This window comes from Hippoglossus hippoglossus, chromosome 1 (assembly GCF_009819705.1).
Source record: "Hippoglossus hippoglossus isolate fHipHip1 chromosome 1, fHipHip1.pri, whole genome shotgun sequence".
In the NCBI taxonomy this organism is placed as follows: Eukaryota; Metazoa; Chordata; class Actinopteri; order Pleuronectiformes; family Pleuronectidae; genus Hippoglossus; species Hippoglossus hippoglossus.
Window position 1 is genome coordinate 8,939,698 of NC_047151.1, and position 13,058 is coordinate 8,952,755.

General features: G+C 40.8%; 1 protein-coding gene across 1 annotated transcript; it reads left to right on the top strand.

Annotated features, from left to right (window-relative positions):
- Positions 1 to 909: 909 nt before the first annotated feature.
- pcyt2 (phosphate cytidylyltransferase 2, ethanolamine) lies at positions 910 to 12,167 on the top strand. Its single transcript, XM_034597485.1, has 12 exons — positions 910 to 1,851; positions 5,259 to 5,347; positions 6,204 to 6,365; positions 6,499 to 6,650; positions 6,743 to 6,784; positions 6,902 to 7,040; positions 7,312 to 7,394; positions 7,996 to 8,073; positions 8,452 to 8,517; positions 9,277 to 9,342; positions 10,347 to 10,435; positions 10,905 to 12,167. Exons 1-12 carry the CDS (start codon positions 1,718 to 1,720, stop codon positions 11,017 to 11,019), a joined length of 1,215 nt encoding a protein of 404 aa, XP_034453376.1. The 5' UTR covers positions 910 to 1,717; the 3' UTR covers positions 11,020 to 12,167.
- Positions 12,168 to 13,058: the final 891 nt, after the last annotated feature.

Here is a 13,058-nt window from a genome sequence, read left to right on the forward strand (position 1 = left end):
ATCAATGAGTCTATTAAGTATATACTGTTATATTTCAAGTTTTATTTTGTTGATCTAGCTATGGTTAACAGCCAGAAAAGAAGCTAGCTAGCTAACAGCTAGTTAGTATTGTACATATTTACCTTTCTAACTAGTAATGGATTGTAAAAAGAGACTTATTCATGTAAGTCAGATGTGCAAAAGCAGCCGTGTGAAATGTATGGTAAGTGTTCCGTAGTGAATACATACTGTATGGGTCATTTTTTAAGTGTGTAAACGTGATGTAGAAATACAAAATTTACGTTTGTTTATAAAGTAAGAAAGGAAAACAATGATTTGTGGTAATTCAAAACAAGATATTTAATGAATACTTAGAATATTAAATGATAAAATACATTTATTTCAAACATATAGCAAAGAAACACAAGTTAATTGGGGGATACCTGAAATACTGAATGATGAAACTCATTCACTGCAAAGATATAGAAAATATTGTTGTGTATCAAAGGGTAAAGTTGAAAGAATAACACTTGTTTGTGACTTACTATTTAACTCAACCCAGGCTTTATATAAAAGAACAAGGATTCATTAAGCAAATAATTCCTTGTCAGTTTGCTTTAATGTCACAGTGTCAGTGATCATAGATTCCTTTGATGTCTTTGAAGACTTGCAAAGTTGAAAGATTTATAGGATCTGAAGAGAAACAAGTTAGTGTTTTTGACCTCAGGTTCACTACTAAAGGGATAGCAACACCTACTGCCAAAAGAAGGTTAGCCCCGTTTGACAACTTTAATTTGATTGACATAAAATGTTCACCATGTGGTCTACACTTGATGGCGTGGACCGTAATGCGTGATTAGTGGGCGTGGTCCAGCGCCGCGTGGCGGACGCAGGAAGTGACGTGTTTATCCTTCCCGCGATGCACAAAACGCACACAACACGGAGCTATATCGCTCGGTCCCTGTTCGCCCTCCTCCGCGGCAGCAGCACAGTGCTGCTTGCAGCCCTAGTTAGATTAGTTTGAACTTCATCTGCTAAATCTACAGTTACACTTTATTTGCATAGCGACAAATCCTGACATACATGATCTCATAGCACTTCACATAAGGTCGGGACCTTAAAAATGACAGAGACTTGACCTCAGATTCAATGTGGGCGGCCATCGGCCTCGACAGTTGTGGGTGAGGGGTGGAAAATGGGGGAGAGAAGGGAGAGAGAGACCAGGAACAGTTGCGTCATATTTAAAGGTTCAGTGTGTAATGTAGGTGAAAGTGATCTATTGGGAGAAAATGAATAGAAAATAACCCTAATGGTGTTTTCACTAGTGTGTTTCATCTTCATTGACCAAATTGTGTTTTTTCTTTGCCCTAGAATGGGCCCTTTATATTTAAATACTTAAATATAAAGCCATGTTTATTTACAGTCGTCCTCTGCAGCTCAGTTTGTTTTTAGGGTGGTGTTGACTGGAGGTATTCCGCAATCAGCAGCTCCGCGCTTCTTACGTAACCACCACGTCAACGTGAGCGGGCCCGTCCGATGTGACGTCGCCGTGGAGGCGTTGGCTCGGCGCAGTGTAACACACGCACTCACATTTACAGTGGAGCGGAGTAGAAGACGTCCTCTCCGCCGACAGTCTCACTGACTCACCCGGGGCTGAGACCCGCCTGGACACTTTCAAACTCACTCTACCTCTGGTTCTTTTCATCCACACTCAGCTCTTTGTCCGAACCCCGTCGAAATGATCAAGAACGGTAACCACCACCAAGCTGCAGCCGACGAGCGGCGGGACGGAGCCGGGTGCGGTAAGCCTGCTGGCTCGGTGTGCAGTCCGGAGAAGAGGAAGCGCGTCGTCCGTCTGTGGTGTGACGGCTGGTGAGTGTCCGTGCCCCCCCGCCACCGACCCGCTGTCGGTGGGGGTTCATTCAGCTCTTCTCCCCGCTCATCTTCCTTTTATATGTGCGCAGTCACACGCACGTTAGCAATAACCGATGGGACCGGGTTGGGTTAGCGTGCTAATGCTAGCTAGCTACTCACATCAGCACTTTAGTAACTCAGCAACAGGAGTCTTAACTGTGTTATCATACAAAGCTACTTTAACTGTGGGATGTGGTTCAAGCCAGCGTCTCAAAATAGCACAATTCTTGCTGGTTTTACTTTTTTTTTAAACTGTCCATTCTCTGTTTGTGCTCGCAGCCCAGCCCAAATATTTGAAGGCTTGTTGAGGCAGCACAGTTATCATTACTACGTCTCTTAGCCACTGATATGCCCCTGACCATTCCATTCACAAAGTGCGTCGTGTTCTCCCCGTCCACCTGCTGCTGTCATATCTCTGTTACTACCAGTTTTTATATGGCGCAGAGGCGTGAGGCGCGGGGGGGGGGGGGGGGTAAACTCGGGACAAGGTCCTGTCTGTTCATAACCTCATAACCTCTGAGACTGCTCTGCTCTGCTCTGTGTGTGTGTATGACACTACTTCAACTATATCCAGACTAAATACAATCTGTGATCATTGCATTGTCTCCTGCACAGATGTTACAGATGCTGGATGTAAATGTGCGTACAGCAGGCATGACCCAAAGGAAATGTCAAACAGCTTTGTTATGTACCTTAATCAATCAATCAAATCAGCCAATAATCTCGAATCACAATTTGACCAAAACGAAAAACCTTTTACCAGGAGAAAGAAAAACACAGAAACCTGAGCGAGAGCCACAAGGGAGGGGTCTCTCTCCCAGGGCGGACAGAAAGGCAATAGTTGTTGTTTACAATAGAGCAACAAAATTACAATATTTATAAAAGCCATGAGAAAAGACAGTGTCAAACATAAAAAGAGATGTTTAAAGCATTTATACAATAGAAAATGTCCGACAGAGAGGAAGGTAGCAGCAAAGACAATTGTAATGATGCAATAATCTTATTCTTCAATCACATGCCACCACGAACCAGGATGTGACCGCAGTCGCATTCCTGAAAACAGTAGAGACGTCCAGAAGCTCATCTGCTGCGTGTACACCTCATCCATAACTCTGCCCTGTCATTTGAAACCCTGCCAAGTATTGGCAGTGTTGTTTTGTGACATTTATTGACAGTGTTTATGTTGTTATTCCTGATAGACTGGGGAATGCCAAGATTAGTTATTTACTGTCTGTCTGTCATGCTGTAACCGACTCATATCCCCCCATTGGTCAGACAGGTACATGTTATTCGGGACTGAAAGGCCCTGAACCTCATATGATTTAGCTGAACAGAAAACTAACTCCTAATGTGCAATGCAATACTTCATTGTTGGACTTGCGGCACAACAAAGTCTCAGTCACTGATAGCTGGATTGACATGTCCTGTGAGGGTTATAAATAACTGACATAGTGAACATGTTGTCCAGTGTGCGGATGTAAACGCAGCATGTAGTGGGCAGCGGTTTCCTATTTTAGGATAAAGAGGAGGCCTATCGAGACATGTTGTCCATCTAATGGTTATTAGATGGACAACATGAAACAGAAGGGAGAGAAAGAGGAGCATATTGGTTAAAATGAAATGTAAGACTGTTCTTCTTGCAACACAAAGATGACAGTTTTTAACAGTTGTTGGGTTCAGGGGAGCCATTGTGGTCCAGGACTTATAGCTAAGGCATCTGTAAATTAATTATTATCTCAGAAAATAATGAAAGATGTTAATAAGCCAGGAGGTACTGGACTGGTTGGTGTAGAACATCAGTTACTGCTTTCATTAACAAGACTGCTGAAGGTGCCTCTAACAGAGCATGTCTATTGATTCTTTCCATGTTCCATCAATTCATTTTACAAGTATAAAGTATGTGAACATTTGATGACTTTCAAGACATTCAAATATTTTATTTTATTTTGTAACTGCACCCCGATAAACTTTAAATGACATTTAATTGATTGTAAGTTGTAAAATGTATACTATAGGGGTAAATAATACACCAATACACCTTACAGTGTTAGTACTAAAACTCTCAAAGTTGTACCTCTGTACTGCAAAAATGATCATTGACAAACATCTGATTTGCATATACGTCACTCTCAAGAAGACCCGATTACAACTGGCAGCTGATCCTGATGAGGCAGGGTGAGGGAGCTTGGAGGATTACTGCTGAGGAAATTCAGACCAGCAGCTTGTGCTAATGTCATTACAGAGGAGAGGCCTGGCCACTGGAAGTGCTGTGACAGACAGTACCGTGTCCTTTATTAAAGCAGGCGGATATGTTGGAAATGACCTGCACATTTGCTAGCATAGGTACTATTTTACTTCCTTTAATAGCTGTCTTAGATATCTAAAATGAGAGTGAGGTTTCATATGCGCTCCATGTAACTTTTCTTAGATTAAGTCCTTTGAGACCTCTTAGCAGTATAAAGTATAAATGTGTAATATGAGCCCACTCATGCTTATAAATTATTTAAACCACTTTTCTGTTCAGCCTGCTCTCTTACCTCCAGCAGCTCTTGTGCATCTGCTCATTCTGTGGAATGACGGGGCAGTCCTCCATGTTTAGTAACTTCAGGAATGTTAAGCTGCAGGGTGCTGAAATACAAGCACATTTTGATCAAATGAGCAACATCCCTGCAGATTCAAGTCAAACCGAGTGATACAAAATATCAGTGGAAAACACAGCTTCTTTTTTTCTTTTGGTAAAAAACAGACAAGAGTTTAAATATGTTGCAGTTAGATCAGATAACAACATGTATTTATTTGAAAAGAAAATGCCAAAACAAGACACTGATTGTAGAAGTTACTGAATGATAGAAAGCAAATAAACATTGGCACATTGTGTGCATAGTGTCCTTGAGCATTACCGTTCTCTCACTTACCATAATCATCTCCTCTCAAGTTTATTTCGATCCCCACAAGTTACTGTATTACCACAGTGGCTACTCTTTCTGTGGCTGTCAGACTGTTTTAGGATTAGATAAGGGATTTAGATAAAAGATGCTTAATGTCAGATAGGACAATCGTGAGGAAAAAAAACATTAAAAGGAGTAAACAAGGCAACACTGTGCTCTACTGTGCAAGGTCACAGTAAAAAGAGAAAATACTAATGATTGGACAAAGTTAAACAATAAAGTTCTCATGCAAAGGTGTCTGAAAGACATTTAAAAGACAATGATGCTGTGAGTCTGGGCTTCAGTTGAATAACGTTCTAATTGTGAAGGCCACACACCTTATTGTTATGTGTGTTTATCTGTTTACTGACTGAGTGTTTGCAGTATCTATTGTTTTCTAGGCTAATGATGTTGACATATTTTTTTCTGTCTCCACAGTTATGACATGGTTCACTATGGTCACTCCAACCAGCTACGCCAGGCCAAAGCCATGGGAGACTACCTCATAGCTGGAGTACATACAGATGGTAAAATTGCCACATGCACATATTTTTGTGAAACTACTTTTTAAGTTATTGCATAGATTGAATATTCATTACTCATTGGTTTGGAACTCCACAATCACGTGCTGTTATTATATATTTTATAACAAAAGGCAATGCAACTTTTAGATAAATGCCACAGATACTAGTACAATTTAGTTTTAAAATTATGACAATCTCCTTCAACACGAGCAGTTTAGCTCCACATCGGTAATAATCCCTGTCTGTACCAACTCTCCCAAAAATGTGTCATCTTCATCTGACCATTCACATACACTGGGCATGTGCACGTGTGCACGTCTGCGTAAACAGGAAGGGGATGTCTACTCTGCAGTTTGTTCTTTGTTGAAAATACTACGTTCTAGATAAAGCAATGGTGGAAAATAAGATGAGGGATTTCTTTTCTTTGACCAATGATAAAGAGAAATAGTAACTTACTGTAAGTGTTCACAATATTTTGCTTTCCCTGCTGCTAGTGGAGTCATGACTGATAATTTGCGTCTCCAAACTTCTCAGCTTTAGGTGCTCGCTGAGTCGTGTGGACTTCAGGTATAATGTAGCAATAGTGATGCATTTTAAAGCTAAAACGTGGTAGTGTGGATGTAGTTTTTGGTTAGTGCAGACAAAAACTGGGCTAATGTGTATTGTATTCATGAAGTATTTTACTCACTATTATATGCGAGATGATTTTATTTATAGGATAAGTGTAACAAAAATGTTGTGAAGGAAAGATAGACCTGTTGAAAGTTAGGACTACCACCTTCATAATTCATTACTGACCATACATGTGTTTGTGATGCACCAGTAATAAACAATTATTTTCCTTTGCCCCTTCTCAAAGCGGAGATCTCCAAGCACAAGGGTCCTCCGGTCTTCACTCAGGAAGAGCGCTACAAGATGGTGCGGGCCATCAAGTGGGTGGATGAGATAGTGGAAGGAGCACCTTACGTCACCACCCTGGAGACTCTGGACAAGTACAACTGTGACTTCTGCGTGCACGGAGGTGAATCACTTGAAGTCTGCTCTTTAAATCCTGTTTTAACACAATGAGTCTCATCCTTTTATAGAGATGTGATCAAAGTCCAGATGTGATGAAATGATGTTGTTGATGATGAATCAATGTCATTGTTTCCCAGATGACATCACGCTGACGGTAGACGGCAAGGACACGTATGATGAGGTGAAGCGTGAAGGCCGTTACCGGGAGTGTAAACGCACACAGGGTGTCTCCACCACTGACCTGGTGGGACGAATGCTCCTCATGACCAAAGCCCATCACAGCAACATGGTGAGTATGTGCGTATGTATTCAGTGTATGGACAATGGTTGTTTGTTTTTCATTTGCTGTTGACCTAATATATTCTTCTATAACTTCTGCAGGATAACCCAGATTACCAGCAGCATACAGACAACTTTGGAAAGGTAGGTCTTTTTATAACCCTATCATATAAATAAATCCTAGTATTTATCGCACCTTGCCTTTGCCACGTTGTCCAAATGATCACTATGACTCAGTACTGTATGTGTGTTGTGTTCAAGGGTCCAAAAGGCCACAGTCCATGGACTGGAGTGTCCCAGTTCCTCCAGACGTCCCAGAAGATCATCCAGTTTGCCTCAGGAAAAGAGCCGCAGCCAGATGACACCATCATCTATGTGGCTGGAGCATTTGACCTCTTCCGTATCCTTATAGATCCAGATATTTATTAGGATCTGCACCAAATTGCACATACACATAATTATCATTCCCCCAAACATGCCAGATTTATTTTGTTCAAGGTCACCCCCCCCCGAACTGGATCCACACCAAAATTGAGCCATGCTCCACCCTCCACAAAATGTCATAGAAATCCTTTGAGTGTTTTTTGTGTAATCCTGCTAATAACCTCAGTATTAACAGTATTTCTACTATGTATGTTATAGTTGTTTCCTTGACCACAAACTCCTCACAGACATTGGCCATGTTGACTTCCTAGAGATGGTGTATAAGCAGGCAGAGAGGCCGTATGTCATCGTAGGTCTGCACTTTGACCAGGTACGTCTAACTACGCACATGCACTCACACATCTCAACAAACACACAAAAGTGTGAGAAATTCACCACTCCCTGCTGTGTCAGCAGGTTCCAAGAGAAACATTTGGAACAAGTTAACAAGAGCAGCCCAGACTTACCGGCTAGACGGTGAAAAAGACCATCTTAACTGTAAAGCTCCTTTTCCGCTGGTCAAAAATAAATCCCACTAACATCTGGCTTTTGTCTGCAATGGGAATGGGTACAACCAGCATTAACTTCCAGGGGAAATTACCCTAAAGTTGACACAGGGTTTTATCAGCTCTGGCTCAGTAAACAAGGTGAAAGAGCACCTCAGTTTTAAGTGTGTTTGTAACATTGAACTTGACACACCGGGGGGAAAAAACAGTAATGCAATCTCCTCTATTGGCAACGGGAAAGGAGTCAATAACCTTCTTTTAGCAGGTTTAAAAAAACCATGTATACTTGCTAATGTTGGTGTAAAAGAGGTATTGGAAAGTTTGGAGGTGTAGGATTGTCCATAGCACTATTAGACCTACTGTGTTAGCAGCTTATCAAAAGGATACAAATGTAAAAGTAGTCACTGAGCTCTTCTCTCTCTTCAGGAAGTGAATCGGTACAAGGGGAAGAACTATCCAATCATGAACATCCACGAGAGAACACTGAGTGTCTTGGCCTGTCGGGTGAGTTCAAACACTGAAAAAATGTTCAGCACAGCAGGATGAATTTCTGCTCCGCACACTCTGTGCTCTTGGCTCTCTGCCCCCTTCTTCCTGCTGGTCAGCTATCAGTGTAGAACAAGGTGTCTCTGTGGCCCCATCTGGACCCGGTGTGAGTTTGTGTTGAAGTTCAAATAACTTATGAGAATGTTACACAAAAAACAAACATGTTACACAATCCTAAAACCGCTAAATTTACTCTAGACTTCATGATGAGGTACAGAATTTGGCTGAATTGGACCAGTGAGCAGTTTTGTCAAAGATGGACATTTAAACAGGAATGTTTAAAAATCGACTAAATGAATCTGTTTTTCCTCTCGCTGTCCTCCTGTCTGTCCGTAGTATGTGTCAGAGGTTGTGATTGGTGCAACCTACGCAGTGGGCAAAGACCTTCTGGATCACTTTAAGGTGAGTTGACTTTGTGTGGTTTTAAGTCTGATCATATTATTTTTATTAAAGTATTTATAGCTTAATTTAATAAAGATAGTTTGTAGATATCAACAACAGTTTAGCAATAGCTTTGGCTACAGTGACAGCATAATAATATTACACACATTAAAGCATTTCTCAACACAGAACGTAATACAAGTTATCACAAGTGTCTTAAACAGTGTAGAGCAGAACTTCAGATCACTCTGTGGTAGCTACATTTGAAAGAGCTAACCCAAGACTAAAACTGATTCAATACTGTGGCGCCCCCTTATGGAAGTGTTGAAATATAAGCTCAAGATCTTCAATTTAAAGGTGATGATGAATTTATGTACTAAAAAAGCAATATCAGCATTTTTACATCAAAATCCCTGTCTTTACGCTTTCTGTAAAGTATATATGATTAAAACTGTTTGTTGACCCCTTTGCACTGAGGGAAGTTTACTTATTTTGATAAAGCTATGTCAAGTTTTTTAATTTCCTCCCCGTCTTAAAATTGGGCCTGTTAATGACTGACGCGCAGGGGCTTACACTGTCAAAGTCATCGGTTAAATCCTCAGGCAGAGGGGAAGGTCGTGGCAAAGAGAGAGCATTGCTGTTGTAGTTTTTTTTATAATCTGCGTGTACATCTGCCAGCACAGGGCCCCTCACTTACTCCACAGTGAATACACTTGTAGATATACAGATATGTAGGATGTGATGGCTGGGTTTACCAGGTGTGTCTGTTTAACTGCGCAGGTGGATCTGGTGTGTCATGGCAAGACAGAGGTGTTTCCTGACAAGGATGGTTCAGACCCGTACGCTGTGAGTACAGGTTCCTACTGTCTGTGAGCAACGCCTACGACTGTATGACTGCATTTATATGTTACATGTGTTTCTAGTATGAGATTATTTCAAGGTCAAAATATGGTCATTGAGTAAGCATTTCAAAATCCCAATATGTGACTCCGAATGTTCCTTTTCAAGAATGCTCTGAGCAATGCAATGTACACAAATATGTGGAAAAAGTGACAAGTGATTCATAAAAAAAAAATGAAATTTTGTACATGAATTATTAAGCTGCATTATTAATGCAGCTTTCACTGTTACAACTTTTCAATGGTTGATCAGGATCAGGCGGTTAAGTCCACTTCTAAACTCAGGTCACTCTGTGGTGCATCCGTCTGGTCCATTATCATCATTCACCGTATACAGTGCCTTTGTCGCATGTTACCTCTCACTCATTAGGTGCTTTGAGTTGTATTTCTGTAGCCTAAGCAAACATGAATTATAAAGCAGAAGAGAAACAACAACTTTGTTATTGGAAGTTCAATTAATTTCAAACTGCTTTCATTTGGAAGATACACTTGTACAAAATGACTTAAAGAAAACTAGTAGATTCAAACTTGAGAAAACCATTTGTAGTCACAGTTGTGCTTCATAGTTACAGTAGATGTCTTTTTTAATTTTGTTTGTCTTATTAGGAAATCAGATATAACTGTTAGCATAGGTGATGAGGAGTAGTTTAATAAAAGTGGTGTTTTCACTCAGTATCAGTGACCACTCCCGGATTGGTCACTGATACTCCCAGTATTGTTCTCAATTATTGTTTCAACCCTAAGGAATTATGTGTTATTGCTCTATTCTGGTTTTAGAAAACTATAATAAACTTCACAGGAGCTCTACAGTGTTAAATTGTAACAGGTGTTATCCCACTGTTATTTTTCAGTGTTGTGTATTATTTCTTTTTTTTCGGTTTTTCACACAGGTTGGACGGGAAATGTGGAATTGTTTGTTTTGAAATAACCAGTGGTGTGTTGTGTCTTCAGGAGCCCAGGAAGAGGGGGGTATTCAGGACCATCGATAGTAGCAATAATCTCACCACTGATGACATCGTCCAGAGGATCATTGAAAACAGGTCAGGGTCTTGCAACTCTTTTCCTTTTTTACACCAAAATAAGCAGTTATATGCTGATAAACCTGCAAAAAAAGCCGATCGACTCCCTTCACATTGCCAGCAGAGGAGTTTACCTCAGTTTTTTTTCCCGATGTGTCATGTTCGTCCCAAACACACTGAAAACTAAGACGCTCTCTCACCTCGCTGTCTTGCAAAATTAGTGCTTTCACCCAGATGTGTCATTTCCATCATTGCCAATCGGAGCCGTAGCCAATATTAACCAGTGTCTCCTGCAGAGTCGATTGACGGGGGAGTGAACGCCGATTGTATCCACTCATTGCAGACAAAAGCCAGATGTTAGTGGGTGTTAGTGGGGGTTTTGTCCTGTGTAAAAGGGGCTTTACTCTTGCATTTCCATGACATCTTCATTTGAATCCTCTCAGTATAGACTGATTTTTAGTTTACTGAGGTCACACTTCTTGTTTTCCAGGCTGCTGTTTGAAGCCAGGAACCAGAAGAAGGAGGCCAAGGAGATGGCGGTGATCGAGGCGATGAAGAAGAGAGAGCAGGAGCAGAGCGATGCTGCCGCCCAGAATGCTCACTAACGAGAACTCAGACTTGGACCCAACTGGTTCTTTGTCTGATTTAAGCTTTAAGACGTCGGACTTAAATGACCCAGACAGATGGTCCATGTTGTTTTAAACAAGGCTTGGCTGCCGGTGAAACAACCACTGGGGGCCAGTCGGTCTCTAGCGGTCCACTGGACACAGAATCCTGCTTTTTAACATTTGGTGAGGCAGTGTCTCCCTCACACTTTCAGCTTCTTCCAGTTCTCTCTCTACACTAGTCCAGCCTGTACAGGATTAGATTAGATCTGCCTTGACAAGAACACAAAGAATCCAAACATTTAACACATTGCTCAATATCTATGTTTGTATCCATGTATTCACTCAACCTCGTGAGCCTGTATTTGTGTTAAGTGGTATGTTAAGTTTTTAATCATCCATAAGTTATTGACAAAATGTTAATGTGATTGTCAGTTTTGTTTTTAAATTTTAAATCAAATTAGTTTTAGTCAGTGAGGTTGGATTTTTTTAATACACTTAGAGGATGGAGATTTATTTAAATTTCTATGATTTTGTCCATCCGTAAAGGAAACATAATTACTACGTGAAAAGATCAGTGAATTAGTCTTCTTGATTTTAACTGTGGGTTTTAACAACATGAATTTGCACTGTGTGTGTGTGTGTGTGTGTGTGTGTGTGTGTGTGTGTGTGTGTGTGTGTGTGTGTGTGTGTGTGTGTGTGTGTGTGTGTGTGTGTGTGTGTGTGTGTGTGTGTGTGTGTGTGTGTGTGTGTGTGTGTGTGTGAGAATTACAGTAGTGCCTCCTTCTTGAAGCTATAGCTAATGCAAGGTTTGTGAATTGTATGAAAACGTTTGAACTTCTGTCTCTACAACTGTGGTTGGACTTGTTGAGTCCTACTTTCTTCAGTCTACATTCAAGAAATGTGTTACAAAAAATGTAAAAACTAGAATGTCCTCTTATCCTTTACAAAAAAACAATCCAAGAATGTAAAGATTTGGGAGCCAGTTTAACTGTTGAAGCTGTTGAAGGTTATTGTCTGTTCCTTCTCATCATACGAGTCACATTACCTGGACGTTACTTGTAGCGAGACAGTGTGTTTTTCAAAGTGTGTGTGGGTTGGAGGTGGGATGGTGGCAGCCAGAGAAATAAATATCTTTCAAAATATTACACAGTGGATATTTTTAAGAACTATATTACAATGCGTAAATTCCCCTTGTTTAAATACGTTGCTAATATGGCAAAGTGTCGTCTGATGTGTGTTTTACACCCGCTGCGTAATGTAGTGCAGCCCTTTGACGGATCTTTGTTGGATCAGCACAAAGTCACGGTTCACTGAGTCACTGAAATGAGGTCACAGTCACTTGGAAACTGCTAAATCCGACTGCTCCTGTCCCATTCACACTGATCCCAGATCTGAACAAAGACCAAACCGTCACCTCATTGTCAACACAAAGAGCCTTTAATCCTCCAGCCCGGGCGTCCCGGAGGAGCTTCTGCAGGAAGGATCCTGTCACTCATCTGAGGGACATGACAGAGCACAGTGGTTTTCACGTCAGGGGCCCTGCTACGCACTCCACAAATTTACATTTAGTCTAATGTGTTTTTCCACTGTTCTGATTTACTACATTGAACAATGGACATTTATTTTACACAGTGACCTCTATACAAACCACAGTAGGTGGAAAATGGAACAATAACTGTTTTTTAACACTCGGGTGTCAGACTAATGAATTTAATAACGAAGTTTAAGCACAAGTCAAGTAATTGAGTAAATTAACTCACAAGTTTCAAGTTTTTATTTGTCATGTAAGTTAACACAAGGTCAACGGTACAATGTGTTGGATGAGAAGAACAGGTCAGCTCAGCAAAAAGGGCAATGTTAGAGAAAAAGATAGATGGACTAAAAACATCCTTTTTGAATATTCCTGGATTTACGTGGGGTGTCAGGTTATTGTTTTATCCCTATTACCATTATTGTTAATGTACCTCCATGTGGAATTTGACCGTTTTATTTCTTGTTGTGCAGCAATTTGTGTCAAAGTGCTCTATAAATAAAGT

Excerpts from the sequence above, each read along its gene's own strand:
- pcyt2 (XM_034597485.1), top strand. The coding sequence starts at position 1,718 with ATGATCAAGAACGGTAACCACCACCAAGCTGCAGCCGACGAGCGGCGG. Across the intron at positions 6,651-6,742 it reads AAGCCCATCACAGCAACATG|GATAACCCAGATTACCAGCA; the intron begins GTGAGTATGTGC and ends TAACTTCTGCAG. Across the intron at positions 9,343-10,346 it reads ATGGTTCAGACCCGTACGCT|GAGCCCAGGAAGAGGGGGGT; the intron begins GTGAGTACAGGT and ends TTGTGTCTTCAG.